This window comes from Poecile atricapillus, chromosome 3, assembly GCF_030490865.1.
Source record: "Poecile atricapillus isolate bPoeAtr1 chromosome 3, bPoeAtr1.hap1, whole genome shotgun sequence".
Taxonomy (NCBI): Eukaryota; Metazoa; Chordata; class Aves; order Passeriformes; family Paridae; genus Poecile; species Poecile atricapillus.
Genome location: NC_081251.1, coordinates 105,028,063 through 105,044,744, shown reverse-complemented (window position 1 = coordinate 105,044,744; position 16,682 = coordinate 105,028,063). Strand labels below are relative to the sequence as shown.

General features: G+C 43.0%; 1 protein-coding gene across 1 annotated transcript in view; it reads right to left on the bottom strand.

Moving 5' to 3' along the window:
- Positions 1-16,682, bottom strand: part of TTBK1 (tau tubulin kinase 1) — a 107,300-nt gene that overhangs the window by 56,558 nt on the left and 34,060 nt on the right. The window contains exons 4-6 of the mRNA XM_058835961.1: positions 12,756-12,829; positions 9,788-9,928; positions 8,419-8,523 (exon numbers count right to left, since the gene is read on the bottom strand). Coding sequence (XP_058691944.1) covers positions 8,419-8,523; positions 9,788-9,928; positions 12,756-12,829 — 320 coding nt within the window. The remainder of the gene's footprint in view (positions 1-8,418; positions 8,524-9,787; positions 9,929-12,755; positions 12,830-16,682) is intronic.

The following is a 16,682-nucleotide window of genomic DNA, read 5'->3' as shown; positions in this document are numbered from 1 at the left end:
ACCATGCTGTGTTTTCACCCTTTCCTGTGATTACCTTTTTACAATACAAAGTTTAAGACAAAAATTATGTTCCCTCCCAAGCTAATATAGTAATACAGCTCCAGAAATCTGTTATTCTACTCCAAAATGTTCATTCCTTACATAATACTACAGATTTACATGTATTTCAAGTACAAAGCAAGTATAAAGCTACTGGGCATCTATGTCTAAATATCTGGAGTATTAGGATGTAGAAGTTCCTGTCCTCTGTGTTATTTTATAGCTCATTTTCCAGTGGGGGGAAAACTATTTAGTAGAAAAACATGCCATCATCTCTTCTTCTAGTACCTTGCTCACTGCAACAAAGTTTATTTTTAACACTATGCACAGACATTTGGAAAATAAGTACCTTTTTGTCAATTAGCTGACACATTTCTTCAGCCTTCCTCACGCTCTTCTGCACAGGCTGTGCACTGTCCTGCCTACACCATCATCCCTGTGCCCACTGACTCCCAGAGCCTCCCTCGTGCATGTGCAGTCTCTCCAGCAAGGCACTGCAAACTACTGCAGTGCAGTCTGAGCCACAAGGAGATCGAGATCTAATCAATGGGCTGCAGCTGACTATGCTACAATAAAATGCTTGCTGAGCAGAACAGTTCACTGTCATATCCTGCAACGGGAGAGATGCTTCAGGAAAAACATAGCCACTATTTTCAAATAAATAATTAAGACCAAGCTGCTAAACCCTTGAATACTTTCAATTATTATTTGAAACATGTCCACATGGGATATGTTTCTGAAGCCAGGGTACCACAGACAGAGGAAAGGCAAAATGCTTTCTGTACTGCACGTGACAAAACAGGCAGAGCCAAGCAACGAGCAAGGAGTTCTTGTCCAAAACCTGACTTACATTAGCACAGAAGACCTTCATGACTCAGAACACCTCCATTACATAAGCATATGTTGTTCATCATCTGCATAACAATGTTTATGTTCATGTTCCCCTTCAAGTTCACATTTTCTTCTCAGCCTTAGCTCTCCATATCAAACAGATTCTGCTAGTTCAGCTCTCTGCTATAAAAACTAATGCAAGATGAAAAATTTGACTTGTACACATTCTAAAGAAGAGAATTCTACATATTTAAAAAAAACCCCAATTTTTCTCAGTTCATTCCCCAGTTGCTTAGTTCTGTTGTCTTAGCACTGACTACTGACACTGCTGCATGGCAAAGGTGGGTTGTACAACCAGGATGTCACAGTGAATAAAACTGCTCATGTCTCTATCTGAACTACAGCAAAAGGTTGCATTCAAGGTAAATAACAGTTAAATCCCTAAAAAAAGATCACTGCATCCTGTAATATCGAATTTGTTACGAAAGGTCTTTGGATTCTCCACAAAATGGACTTTTTATGTCTGAGGAAATAAGGGAAGGGAAGAAAATTGGGAAGAAAATTCTGGACTTGTTTCTCAGAAGAGTATGCCCTGCAACTGCAAGCACTTATTAACTAGTATTTTACAGACTTTAATAAATACCTTTAATTCATCTTCTTGTGCATGTTATAATCACAATCACTTCAATTCCTCTTCACCCAAGTTTGTCATTACCGTCTTCTGAACACTGCTTACATCTGCAACACCTTCCTTGAAACTGGACAGGTGGTATTTTATGCATCATCAACTGTTACCTCATCTAGATTTGTACAAAGGCACTAAAAAGGTGTTGTACTTTTCATCATCCTATTCCATATGGACTGTAACAATTGCATCACTGGCTCTATTCGTCTCAGGTAACCTGTCTCCTATCCTAAAGGAGATGATTCTGGATATCCTTATAGGTAGGTCACAGGGAGCTGGGCAGATGCGTTCTGTTTCACCTGGCATGTGCAAGACTGATTTTTAAAAGGCACAACATTGGTTCAGGCCCCACACAACAGAATGCAAATTTGACACTCTCCTAAAGAACAAAATCAGCAGAAATGTAACTAGCTGGGATAGCTACCTTTCTAATTAGGAAAAGTCTACACAGCTTTTCTAAGGGAAAGTAGCACATCACCAACAGTTTTCTCTGCAGCATTTGTGCATACAGGCAAGGACAAGCTAGTCCACATAGCTAGTCCACAAACACTTGAGTTTTTAAAAACATCAGCCTCTCAAAAGGTCCACACTACAAGAAATTGCACTGCAAAATATGCTTCTCTCTCTCATTTGAGTGGTGTCAACTATAGTTATCCTTTAAAGAGGCAATAAACAAAGAGTTTTGAAATCAGTCAAATTCAGAACATGATTTCCTTTATATCAAAGTTTAACTGTGAGGCTGGTTCTTAATGTTTAACAAAAACTTTGGCATGAAAAGCATGAAAATTTTGATTTAATTTTTCCCCTCTCTTTATGGCATTTATAAACAGCAGACTGATATAGACTGATAACTAAGAGAGCTGTAGCAGCTGTGACAGCACTTAACAATGCAAGGGTGTGAGGGAGCCCAGGAACTTTGCTCAGGACAGTGTGGGCCTCACTGGGCCTGCAGTAATGGTGGTGATGGGCCATGGAGCCTGGTTCCCCACATGAACAAGATCAACAGAATCTTCACAGAGCCTCTGGAAGGGAAAAAACAAGAACCCTGCGATGCAAGGGTACAGCTAGTGGTAATGCTCAAGGAGTAACAGATGGATATTCCCAAGAAAAGGGAAAGCTGGCAACAGAAGGGAGGCTCCTGCCCCACATGCAGATCTGCAGATGCAGAATAGATTAAGTATTGTGGGAACTGGTAAGGAGGAACAAAACCCTGCCAGGGGAGCTACCTGAGCCTGAATCAAATGTCTGTACAAGGAAGCAAGCGGTGACCTTGAATATTCTAAGAGTGACTACAGACCTCGAGGCATCCGGGTCTGGGTGCTCTCCTGAATCCTGCCTGGGAGAAGCTTAGGCAGCAGCAGATGCATTGTGCAAGTCAATGCCAAGCTGTCAAAGACAGGGCTTTGGCTTCTATGACCACAGGTCCTTCTGAGGAAAAAGAACTATTGGTGGAAGAAGGGACCCATTTGACACAATGGCAAGAGCATCTTTGCAAAGACTTGGCATCTCATCTTGCTAATCAGTGAGAAGGACTTAAAGCAGGTTCAGCAGGACAGGATTACTGTAACCTGAAGAGAAATGGAAGAACAGAGACTGTGAGGAGGTGTCCCAGGAGAGGATGATAGAAGAAGCTTCCACGTCTCCCTTAGGGAAGCAGCACAACAGAGGGCCCACCTCGAGTGCCTGTCCAAAACCTCCTACATGTGTGTAGCAAACGGGCAGTTACTGCTCTATGTGCCATTGCAAATCTATGATCTCACTGGGATTATAGAGACTTGGTGGGACTGCTTGCATGGTTTGAGTGTTGCAATTAATGGAAAAAAGGACTAGGAGTGCAAGGAGGGGCATTTTCACAGGAATGGCTTGAATGCAAGAAGCCTTCCTTGGAGCAGGGGATGCGACAGTCACTATTGATGGGTAAGTGATCAGTACAGATAGCTACATAATTAGTTATAAGCACCTGCTACTGACTGCCTGATTGAGAATTAAAAAGAGATGAAACCTTTAAAAAACTGAAGGAGGCCTTGCAAACCCTGGTACTCACATGGAGCTTGGATTACTCCTACATCTACTGCTCCTGCATCTACATATAGCAAAGACAACATGGCAGGGTGAAGCAATCCAGGAGTTTATTTGTGAGCATTGAGTAGAACCAGAAAAAACAAGAAATGGAGGTTTGTAGTCAAAAGGTAAGGACAACACTGAAGAGAAGCACAGTTGCCTGGGGAACCCAGTGGACAACAGGCTGTCCATGAACCAGCAGTGTCCTTATAGCCAAGAAGGCCAATGGTACCTAGGGATGCATTAAGAAGAGCATTGCCAACAGGTCCAGGAAGGTGATCCTGCCCCTCTACTCAGCCCTGGTGAGGCCAGTCTGGAGTGCTGTCCAGCTCTGGCATCCTCAGGGCAAGAGAGACACGGAGCTCGTGGAGAGGGTCCAGCAGAGGGTGACAAAGATGATGAAGGGACTGGAGCAGCTCTGAGGAGAGGCTGAGGGAGCTGGGCCTGTTCAGCCTGGAGAAGAGACACTGAGAGGGAACCTCATCAATGTCTGTTGGTGCCTGCAGGGAGGGCTCCCAGGATGGACCAGGCTCTGCTCGGCAGTGCCAGGCAAAGGGACAAGAGGCAACGGGCAGGAACTGAGGCTCAGGGATCATGAGGAACAACTTTCCTGTGCAGTGCCCGAGCACTGGGACAGATTGCCCAGAGTGGTTGTGGAGTCTCCCTCACCGGGGATAGTCAAGAACCATCTGGATGCAATCCTGTGCCACGTGCTCTGGGATGACCTTGTTTGAGCAGAAAGGCTGGATCAGATGCCCCACTGTGGTCCCTTCCAACTTTACCCATTCTGTGAATCTCTGCGTGATTCTTCTCTCCAGCATTAGATCACTCACCTAAAGTTTGGAAGTCTCAGGTTCAAAAGCTTCCTCTCCTACAGGACTCTCACCTGAGAGCAGAATACTGTCAAGCAGAATATCACAAACACCATGTATTTAAGCCACAGGCAGAATAGGAGCAGGCATATCGAAATCTCTCTCATTTAAGCTTTATGGCTGTGCACAACGTTAAGCTATATTCCCTAGAAAAGGAATTGGGAGACTCAGAGCCCTGCAGAAGGCCCTGTTTAGTGTAACTAAGTAATTTTTCCACTGTGTTTTGTCAGAAAACTTAAGTCTTGGGCACCAAAAGATGTTACTAAGCTTAATGAACCAGGAATACTTTGTGAATTTATCACTGACAGTAGTACCCCTTAAGGAATGAAAAATTTCAGGTCAAACATACCTTGCTGAATGAACAGATGACAGATCTTAACCAGAATTTACCACTTTTAAACAGGAGAAAGAGTGTAGCTTGCAGAGGCAGGAAGGAGCAGTAAGAAATCAGCATCTCCTCTAGCAGTTCTGGCAAGCTGTCTGGCTGTTCCTTGTTCAGGAACTTGTCCTTGCAAGTGTTTGAAAACAAAACACACTGAAAATATAAATTATTTTTTGTCCACTAGCAGTCTATCCTGTTTATCAAAATAGCCAGAGTCCCCCTTGCTAGCCAGGATGCTGGCTGTGATCCAAATGGCAGAAATGCTGCTGGTAGCCAAAGTAAAAGCCTTCAGCCAGGCCCTAAGCAGCTCCCAGCACACCACAGACACCACATGGCTACATGACCAATGCACATCTGCTCTGTCTGTCCAAACAAGTAACTATCAAAGCCTGATTCTACAACCCACAAAGAAATATCAAATAATGAGACTGCTGAGAACAGCTGATTGCCAGTAGAGGGAAGAAAGGTTTCTGATGCTTCCTTACAGACTTTCTGGCCCCAACCATCTTCTGTCTTTATAGAGCAATGTAAGTTCCTATAGACTCTTGCCCAGAAAACTTTGTAACACGTGGCAATGAGCAAGCAGTAGAGGGGTGAAACCATTCCTATGAAAGCAAATCTGTGCCACAATAGCTTTTCTCCAAGGACTAGCATTTGTGCTAATATTAGCATCCCACATAAGGGAGATCAGTTTTGTTTTCCTAGAAGCACAAGATAAATTCAGATTCTGAATAAATCTGGAATTAGTTACATCAAGTGGACCATAATTCTGCAAATGCTCAGCTATTGAGCTGAACTGTCAAGCAGCCATCCTCCATAGAGACATAGAAACAAAATCTGTAACACTCATCCAAGGCTTAGGAGAGTTAACATCTCCCTATGTAAAAGCTGCTGGGATAGTCCTTGAAAGAAGGCCTGGGAAACCAGAGTGGTGACAGCTGAGGATGGAGAAAAATAATTCCTAATGAAGGTTATGCAGAGTAGAAACAAACTTCAAAGTTTTAATCAATCTCTAGAAAGTAAGAGGCAAGAGGTAAGTTAAAAAAAATAAAACAACCAAAAACCCAACAAATCCACAGCACCCTAAAGACCTGGCTCATTATCTGTATCAGAAAGTCATTCAGAGTTTTTCTGAAAAGGTGATAAATAAGATTGTGGCTCTGAATTTCAGAGAATATGAAAACAGCTGATACTTTTATGGTATTATTCATAAAGTATGACAATGCTTCTGAAACTGTAGGAAACCACAGAGAACCTACGTGAGCAGAAAACTTCAGTTAAAAAATTAAGTATCACTGAAAGCAAAATTCAGACATGCTTCCAAAAAAATAGAGTGAGCTCCTTCCCTCACCTATCTTGTGTATCATACCTCAGAACCAAACCAAAGAAATACGAGGCTCAGGATGATTATGTTATAAATCTCAAAAATATATTCTTCATGGATAAATGAATGGAAAGAGAATGGAGAAAAAATAATTTACCTTCCTGGCTTGAAATAATCTCTTCAGTAAAACAAGTGATAAAGTTCTTATTAAAAAAACCCAAACACAAAAACACAACAAAATGTCTCATTTCTCTTGCCTTCACCTCCACCTCCTTCCTAATCCTCAGTGCATTACTTGGGCAGCAATCACACTGTGCTTCTTCAGCAAATCCCTTGGTCTGATACATGGAACTCAAAGTGGTAGCAAGCAGCAGGGACACAAAGGGACCAAACAGCCCACTGATTATTGCATAATGTTAAAAGGCATTGACATCAATATTTATGTGGTTTTTTGCTGCATCATTTCTGTCAGAAAACCTGACACCCTGAAGTGTGACATGGGAGAACAGGTACATTAGGTATATGAGACTTTGCCCTGTATGATCCTCCTACCTTCCAAATGAATGGAGACTTTTCATCACTTTCAGGAAAGCAGACTCCCACCGCTCTGGGGATGGCATGTATCTTTTTATGAAAAGATCATATCTCATTCATCCTTCTATGAGACCCATCTGTGGCCAGCAAGCAATGAACCACCAGACTGACCAGAATGAAGATCAATCTTCTAAGAGCCCTGCACTCTAACAAAGCCCCCCTCACCCACACCAACACAGCTTGCAAGACAAAGTTGAAGAATCTTTTCCCTGGAAAAGGCTGGATGTAGAGCTGTTTCTAAAAAACAGGGCCCAGGAGCAAACTAAAAGTAATTTTAAATTATGGTGAGAAAGGAACAAAATAGAAGATTCAAAAGAAGAGACATTTGGAAAAATTAATTTCTTTAATTGTAAAGAAAGAACAGTGTTCAAATAATGAGACTTGAAATACAGACATAAATAATTATTTCATTAAGAAATGAAGAAATTTTGCAGAAAATCAAATGCCAGTTTCAATCTGCAATGGACTTGAATTCTGATGGCAGAAAGAGGAAAGGAGTGGGGCTATATTTTGTAAATGGCAATATGGAGAAGGGATATTGTCAAACTAAAAAGCATTGACAAGGGAGTCCAGTAGTCTGTAATGTTTTTTTTTTCTAAGAATAAGATGCAGGCACAACCTTTGGAGCTTCTCTCAACTACAGGGAAAAAGGAACCAAACTAAGAAGTCTTATGAAAGAAAAAAAAATTTTAAAAAATCTCCAGCTATATTCGTCTACTGAAGATACAAAATCTGCTCACTGGCCTTTGCTTTCTTCCAACCATACCCTGCACTACAGAGTCTCTGTATTTAGCTAGCACATTATCAGCATTTTCCAGAACAATTATCTTGCAGGTGGAAAAGGTATGCAGATCAAAAGCTGTAAGCCTAGGGTGATAAACAGAAATACTGTATGAGCACTGTCTGCTTGCACTGTGCTCTGAAATAAATCTAGGAATTCTCTGACAGATCCTAGAATATCTGAAGCTTTACACATCCTTATGAGTGACCCCAGATAACACCATGCTGGTAAAAGAACTGAAGATAAAACCCATATTACATGGCACAAGTCATGCCCCCCTGCCCTTACCTTCCCTCTAGGCAGGCACACTGAAATATCCCTGCTAGGAAATCTGGATGGGGCAGTAGACATAAAACCAAAGCCAGGAAGGGTGAGAACAGCATTACAGGTTGCAGCTCACAGTAAGCTCAGCCTCAGAGATCAGGTCAGCCTCTAACTTCTAGTACACTTTTTCATAAAAAGCTTTAAGAATACACCAGTCTGTTTCCCTGCAGAGACCTGAACCAGACCAGCTGCCTGGGACTACAGAAGTTACATGACCAGCAAGGGGCTCAACCTCTTTGTTAGTCCATATTGTACCCAGTAAGTATTGCAAGCCTGTGGAAAACACAATTATCCTGAAAGAAGTAAAATAAAATAAAAAAAAAAGCCACACATCTTTTAAGACAAAATCTATCATCCCTTTTCAGATCCCCAACTCAGCTGAAGTCAGTTGCTGCTTCTCACCTCGCAGAAAATGCAGTCCAATATAATGACCACGCACAACACAATGAAACAAACAGAACCACAAAAACTTTCCATTCCTAATCAGTGGCAGAAATGGAAAAAAACTCCTTGAAATGTACTTACTGGTCGAACTTCCCCAGTAGTGTTGGTGTACTGGCGGGCCAGACCAAAGTCTAACATGTAGCACTTCCTGTATGTTGAAGGTAAGCGGCCCATGGCAAAGTTGGACTGGACAAAGAAGGAAAGAAAAGAAGTCAAACTGATGCCAGCAGCTTGGATAAGAGTGGCCATTTGTTAGCAAAACTTCGTCATGTAGCTCCACATGCCTCTGGTGGAAACAAGTCAAGGAGATTGATTTTAAGATGCACCTTAAGCATCATGATTAGAGAATTACTGCCTTGGTAAGAAGTTCACTTTGCAGACAAGAGACTGGGGAGTCTCAAAATTGCTAAAATTCACATTAGCTTAGCTAAATTTCTGCTGCTCTGAGGAAGAGATACACTTAACATCACTAGTTCTTCAGTGAGAGCTCCATGATTTGCATAACAGGCTGGAGTTCTGGTAGACAAATGCTTCTGTTCATGGTTCAGCTGCTAGCATGAATTATTCTGCCTTAACTCCCAGGCTCTCCACTGCATTGCATTGCCTAAATCTATCTGAACATTCAGGCATAGAGAAACCACCAGGCTTGGTTCTTAGTATGTAAACCAATAACAAGACAATGGAGCAGCTCCTTTTTTTAACCTCAATCTGAAAGTTCTATCCTTTACCATAATGGGTGGCTGCTTAAGGATTTGTAGCCAATCACATCAGTGACTGGTTTTCAGCTGAATCCAGTCAGAAAAAACCAGCTAATTTTAAAAAGAGCAAATGAGTTTGCTAGAAGGAAGTTGGTCTCAGGTATGGCATAGTAACAACTTTTCAGGTCAAGAAGTGAAGAACTGTAGGAGGAAGACTGGCTTCTACAATGAGACTTGGAATTATTGTGCTTTGCCTAGGCAGATGACCAACAATGTGACTGCCTTTCTGACACTGGTAACCGTGCTCCAATTCTTGTGGCAATCACTCATACAGGATTAAGAGCATGAGTTAGCTAAGTCAATTACATGAATTAGCATTTATTCAAGTGATGTGTCACAGAACAAGACTTCCTTTCTGAACAACTTTTACAGTGATAATTGGCTGGACTCCAAAGGACCATTCAGAACTAGACTCCTTCATCATGGGATCTTGACTGGTACAAGTATGACTGACAGCTACCAACCCACCATGGAGCAGCCTCTGCCAATAAAAGCTGGTTTGCTATGCACTTAAGGACAATACTATATTACTATTCTGTACCTATAGAAAATAGCCAACATATCAGAGAGTGGGAGTGTGCAAGGAAGCCTAAAAGTATCTGCTGAGACCTGCCCATACTCAGACTATCATTATTGACTCAAGCAGAACAGATAGACATAAAACCAAAAGGAAAATATCCAAAACAACATACAGGCTTGATGTCACGATGCAGGAATCCCACAGAGTGAATGGCTTCTATTGATTCCAGAATCTGTTTGCCCAATCGCAGCGTTGTGCTCAGTGTAAAAGTCCCCCGAGGCTGACTCCTTCTGAGATCTGCAAGATTTCGGCCCTGAAACAGTCAATAAAACACTTAACCATCACAGGAAAGCAAAACCTTTCACAGCTGTGAGTTCTAATATACAACCCCAAAAAAGCAGATAGGCTACTTGGAGAGATGCTCACCTCATGTCTGCTTTACTTCTTGTATATGATCTTCCAGTAGTTAATTTTAGCTTTTAAGTGATGCACTTGCTGATAAGATACCAGATTGTTATCTTGGGAAGTCAGATGGTCACTATTTGTGCATTAGGCACAGCATGGACAGCAGTGCCCTGAATTGTAGAGACCAGCATCTCCTTACTGTTAAACCCAGACCATACAGAAGCTGATTTAAGAACAACCTCTCCCTGCTCTCTGAGCCTCCTAAAGATTAAAGCAGTACAAATTCGATAAGCAGGTCATGATGCTGCAGTTTCATCAGAAAATTCCTAGCACACACTGTCTGGGTTCAAGCTCAAGCCAGCATTGTTGTGGCAATACCACAATGGGGAAAGTTGTCTATCAAAAGAATCATACCCAAAATCAGGAGAGGAGGATTTTTCTGCTGACTTAATACTTATCAAAACAAATTGCTAATTTACCTCCAGTTTATTAAATTTCTGAGTAAAAACAAAAGGGTTATTTTCAGCTATGCATGAAAATAAAGACAATTTAGGAAAGAAAAAGGAAAAAAGGACAGTCAATGCAAGAAAAATCCCAGTGTTCTTTGATGTCTGTCATCTCACTTTTGTCTATACCTCTTTATCTTTGTAAAGAGAAGCTACTAAAATGATTGTATTCCATGGCAGCATGCTCTTCTAACCCACAGAACTAATGCATTTACCAACTCATTAAAAACATTAGGAACAAGAGCCTGCTGTTTCAGAGAATATTCACAAAGAACAAAAGCTATAGGACATGCTGCTCATTACTATGCTTTAGAATCTCTTGATTCTGTTTCTGTAAAGACATATATAGAAGACATCTAGCATCTATAGAAGACATACACTTGTAATAAAAGTCCACATATATTCAAGCAAAATTCCCAACAGCAAATATATAAAAGATTCCAAACAGTCTGGGAGAAAACAGAATGCTCTCCAAATGCTCCCAATGCCATCTCTTCATCCACTCATTTCCAGTTCTCAAGTTATTTGCAGACATTAAGGTGCCAGCTGGCTCATGTAGCATATGACAAGTCTCTCAAGTTGTTTTGAGCCATGTTTCACTTCAGGCTCCGGACCTTTGAAGAATTACACCTGATATAGGCCAGCTCATAGATACAGTCAAGCCACAGCAGTCCACCCAGGTTAGCTCCTTAACATGAACAAAATCAAACTAAACTACCCCTCTAGTGCTTATCTTCCTGAAGTTCTGTGACACTTTACTAGAGGCAGCACAGATTTGTCATTGCTGTTCTGAAACATCCAAATTACTGAACTGACAACAGATCTTGCTTTCCACTCTAAAGCTGTTCCTTGAGCACCAGCTCTCTTTTCCAATTGCAACATGGAAAGCAAGGCTCATTTTTTTCAGGGCTGAACACTGAAATGTGCTGTAAGTATCCGCACCTGCTACTGCTACCAGGAAAAAACACAAAATGAGCTTTATTTTCCAAATAAACACTGTCAGGCTGATTATGGAACAGTGCAGATGCAATGAGTTGTAAAGCTTGAGAGTGGAAGCCTCAGTCCTGGTGACTGAAGAGAAAGGGAGAACTGCAGTACCCAGCAGTCAGAGGGACACGTGATAAACCATGTCTCAGCAGGTCTTCAAGTCAAAGGAGAATTTTAGCCTAAAGAGTGATGGTGCAGAACTAGCTAATGCTTATGTATCAACATTTTCATCTGCAAATAATGAAATTATTTTTAGCTCTGCCTACTCTATGAGCTCAATTACATAGTCAAGAACAAACTAGAAAGTAAGAGAATCCATGCAGAGAAATTTATTTCGAAGATAAAGTCCCTTTTATCAGGCTTGGTAAGGACAGGGTTGGGAGGGTAGAAGCCTTGTTCTTCCACAAGCTCCAGGCTAGCCCTTTCACGAACCATATTCATACTCACACTGCAGCAGCAGCAGTAGCCAAGGTTGTTCAGAGAGCTAAAGGATTCTTTCTATCCATAACAGCAGTTGGGATGCCAATGGTACATAAAAAGCAAACCCAAGCACTAGGAGTTTACTGGTTTTATACAACTGTCTTGCAAAGCAGAACTACAAAAGAATCAGAAGTTTATTTTAAAGAAGTACTGGGATCTGCTGGTACCTGTTTTATTCACCTACTGTCTAGCAGTGCAGTCACCATGTGTTAGCTACCCAAGTATTTGCCCTTATTGACTTGCTATCAGCAGTGTTCAAACAGGAATAAACACTTCCACAGCAGAAGCTGAGCTACTGCTGAGCTTGGGAGAGACAGGGGAGCCAGAGATCACGGCCTTTCACAGAGAAACTGTGCTGCTGCTGTGACACTGCTGCTCTCACTCTGAGCTCTGATACAAGACATATTTTGAATGCTGCATCACAGCTCAGCAGGAGGTATTTCAAAAAGCTGCCACTGCTGCACAATGCTGCAGGTTGCTCTTGTGAGCATTTTGAATTGAGTGCTTCCCCCAGAAAATTGACAGAAAGCCATCTTAAACAGAAAAGCAGAGCTATGAAATATTTTTGCACATCTTAATGACTGGAGCCATCCCAAGGGATTTCAGAGCAACACCAGCCCTTCTCACTGTCTTCCATTCCACCCTCTTTCTGTGTACAGCCAAGCCTTGACACCAGTGCTTGGCCTTATTTTGTTAGTGTAAATCCTTCCTAGTGATGCCATCTGTATTGGACAGACAGGAGAGGTGAAGAACAGAACTCACCTGAAGCTGCATGACTACGTAATTGAACTTTTCATTTCTTCCACAGCCAATAAATCTGCAAACATGATCCTTTCCTGAAAAGAAACAGAAATTAACAGAATAGAACACAAAATAACAATCCTGTGATCATGATGTTTAGAGAAATGGTTTCTGATTCAGGGCTGGTACCCATAAAGTGGTATCAGGTAAGGAGTTTTGCATAACAAACTGAGCTCAGCTCATTACACTGACTCTACTCAGTAGAAAATGACTTGTACATATCACCACCACACTTACCTACTAGCACTGCTTGCCCTGAAACAGCTAATCCAATGCTACCTTGACATGAACAAACCCTGCTTTTAATAGTCAGAGACACCTGGAAAAGAAAGATGTTTATGGAAATACTCCACTGAAACATAAAAGTAATTTCATAACAACAGAAGGGAAAAAAATTGGGGCCATTTGGTGCCAAGTTCTGACATGATGTTAGTACAAACTACACCTATTCAGGCAAAATCAAACTAACTCAGCCACCCCACAATACTCAGCTGGTCCTCAGGGGGGGAGCACAGGCTGTGGTTTCAGACCCTGACCTGTAATGGATTTGTGATGGTTTGCTCTCTGGATTCTTGGAAGGGGAAGGATGAAGCATGAATTCCCTTAACAGCAGGCTGCTGATAACAGAGTAAAGGTTGATGTACACCAAAATGGTGAATGCTTGGTTCCTGGTGGGGTTTCTAGGCAGGGAAGGGGGTGAGTATTACTGCATAACTTTGGCCTATGTTTCTGTGCAGCACTTGAGCAATGGTGATTTGAATTAATTTTTAAACCAAAGCTTACTGTTTGATAATTCCCAGTTATAAAGAAAAAAAGGGAAGAACATGAACATGTAGAGTAATGAGTAACTGCACAGCCTGTAGCACCTTCAGGGCCCTGCTACTGCTGTCACTGTGTGTACCACAGGCCTGGGGTATCAGAAACTGCTGGGGACAGCAAGACATGACAGAATAGGGACCTTGAGGGCAGCAGGAGACAAAGGAGCAGCTTTTTTACTGGAGAACCAGAGCTTTGACCAGAGCAGTGCATACATCTGTGGAATACGGAGCTCCATCCCAGGTCCCAGGATCATCAAGAGCATCAAGAACCTGCCCTTCAGGTCCCAGCAGAATCCCTCACCAGAACAACCACACTGTCTCTCCTACCATAAGGAATTAACAGAGCTGCTGACAATTCCTACCATAAGGAATTAACAGAGCTGCTGACAACCAGAAATGGAGGAATAGAGACCCTGACTACTCTTTAATCCCTTTGGGAGAACAGATTTTGAACAAAAAAACAATCACTCAAACAAACGAACAAAACCCAGTCCTAATATCCACCTATATCTGGTTAGATGAACAAGAAGGTTATGTATCTACAGATCCTTCATGTCTCTGTCATGGACATTATCCAGTCTCAAGACTGAATGTACAAGACCATGCTGAAACCATTAAAGAATGTGACAAACCACCATATTTCAGGAAAAGTTATTCGGAGATTCGGAAAGTACTCTCTTCAGTATATCACAGAATCTTCTGTATTGGAAAAGGCACACAAGGATCGAGTCCAGCTCCTGGCCCTGCACAGGACCATCCTCAATAGTCACACTGTGTGCCTGAGAGCATTGTCCAAATGCTTCTTGGACTCTGTCAGGCTTGGTGCTGTGACCACTGCCCTGGGGAGCCTCTTCCAGTTCCCAAACACTCTCTGCATGAAGAACCTTTTCCTAATCTCCAACCTAAACCTCCCCTGACACAACTCCAGGCCATTCCCTCAGGTCCTGTTTCTGGTTACCAGAGAGAGATCAGTGCCTGCCCCTCTGCTTTCCTTCACAGGATGCTGTAACTGCAGCAAGGTCTCCCCTCAGTCTCTTCCAAGCGGAACAGACCAAGTGATCTCAGCCACTCCTCACACTTCTTCCCCTCAAGGCTCTTCACCATCCTCATTGCCTTCCTCTGGACACTCCCTAGCAGTTTATATCCTTTTTTCTCTTACAGTGCCCAAAACTGCCCCCAGCACTTGAGGTGAGGCCGCCCCAGTGCAGAGCAGAGCGGGACAATCCCCTCCCTTGCCTGGCTGGCCATGCTGTGCCTGATGCCCCCAGGACAGAGATGTCCCTCCTGGCTGTCAGGGCACTGCTGACCCATATCCAACTTTCCATCCACCAGGACCTCCAGGTCCCTTCCCAAGGCACTGCTCCCCAGCCTCTCATTCCCCAGTCTGTACATCCAGGGCTGCACCATCCCAGGTGCAAAATCTGGCACTTCCCTTTGTTGAACTTCCTGTGGCTGGTGATTGTCCAGCCCTCTCATTTGTCCAGGTCTCTCTGCAGGGCCTCCCTGCCCTTGAGGGAACCAACAGCTCCTCACAGTTTTGTATCATGCGTGAACGTGCTCAGTATCCCTTCCAGTCCTGCATCCAAGTAATTGATGAAGATACTGAAGAGCACAGGGCTGAGGATGGAGCCTTGTGGAACTCCAGTGGTGACAGCCGACTTGTCTGATGTTCCCACATTCACTGTAACCCTTTGTGCCCAGCCCATGAACCAGCTGCTCACCCACCAGATGATGTGTTTATCCCTCTGGGGGAATGGACATTTTGTCCAGAGGATACTATGAAAGACAGTATCAAAAGCTTTACTGAAATCCAAAAATACGATATCAACTATCTTCCCTTGATCAGCTGGGGGGGTTACCCTGCCATAAAGGAAATCAGGTTTGATAACCAAGACTTGCTTCTCATGAAGCCGTGCTGGCTGTGACCAATGATTGAACTGTCTTTCAGGTGTTTTTCAATACCTCCTAGAATCACCTTCTCCATAACTTCACCAGGCATTGAAGTGAGACTGACATGCCTGTAGCTTCTGGGGTCCTCCTTCTTTGTCCTTCTGAAAATCAGGAAAACATTCACCACCTTCCAGTCAGCTGGGACCTCTCTGGATTCCCAAGACCACTCAAAAATTATTGAGAGAGGTTTTGCAATGACATCAGCCAGCTCATTGAGGATTCTTGGATCAATTCCATTAGGCCCCATAGATTTGCAGGGATCCAGCTGGAGCAGCAGACTCTGCACAATTTCAACTGGGGGTCAACTGAGTTCAGGGTCAACTGAGAATTGATCATTCTCACAGTCAAGGTCCTCCAAGCTCAGGGCAATGAAACCCCCTATGGCCCATCAGACATGTTGAAGACAAAGAATTCTTTAAACAGCTCTGCCTTGTCTCCATCTTTGTTTGTGAGGTGACCATCCCCATCCTGTAATTGGCTGATGCTATTTTCACACTGCCTATTGCCATTAAGATATTTGAAAAAAACTCTTTTCATTGTCCCCTGCAACTCTGGCCAGCTTCAGCTCCAGCAGAGCTTTGGCTGCATGAATTTTCTCCCTACAGTGGCAAGCAGCATCTCTGTATTTTTCCCATGTCACCTGACATTGCTCCCACTGGGCACACATTCTTCCTTGATCCCGTTTCTCACATACCAAGTCCCTGGCCTGCATGTACCTACAGATACTGGGTGCCACTGGTTTTCTGCTGTTGACAAGCTCATTGCAAATTCAGTGCTGATTTTGACAGGCAGGGTTTTGGTTTTCTGAGGAAACCCCTTGAGATACTGTGTGGATATAGAACACGTCCTGGTGTGGGTATTACCAAGAAAGAATGGCCAGGAAGCCTCAGCTGTTCCACCCACCCTCCTGCCACGTGTCCCAGTACAGATGGCTGTGCTGCCTGCCAGTGCCAAGGGACCCTCAGAGTCAGAGTTATGGCTACAAAGTCAACACATCTGGATAACCTTGGGAAGATTCAGCTCTGTTTCTTTAGGATCTCATGACACTCCTATGCTTCAGCAAACTGGCCATGCACAGAGGTCGCAGAGAGGACGGACAGGAGCAAGCCCACACTCATCC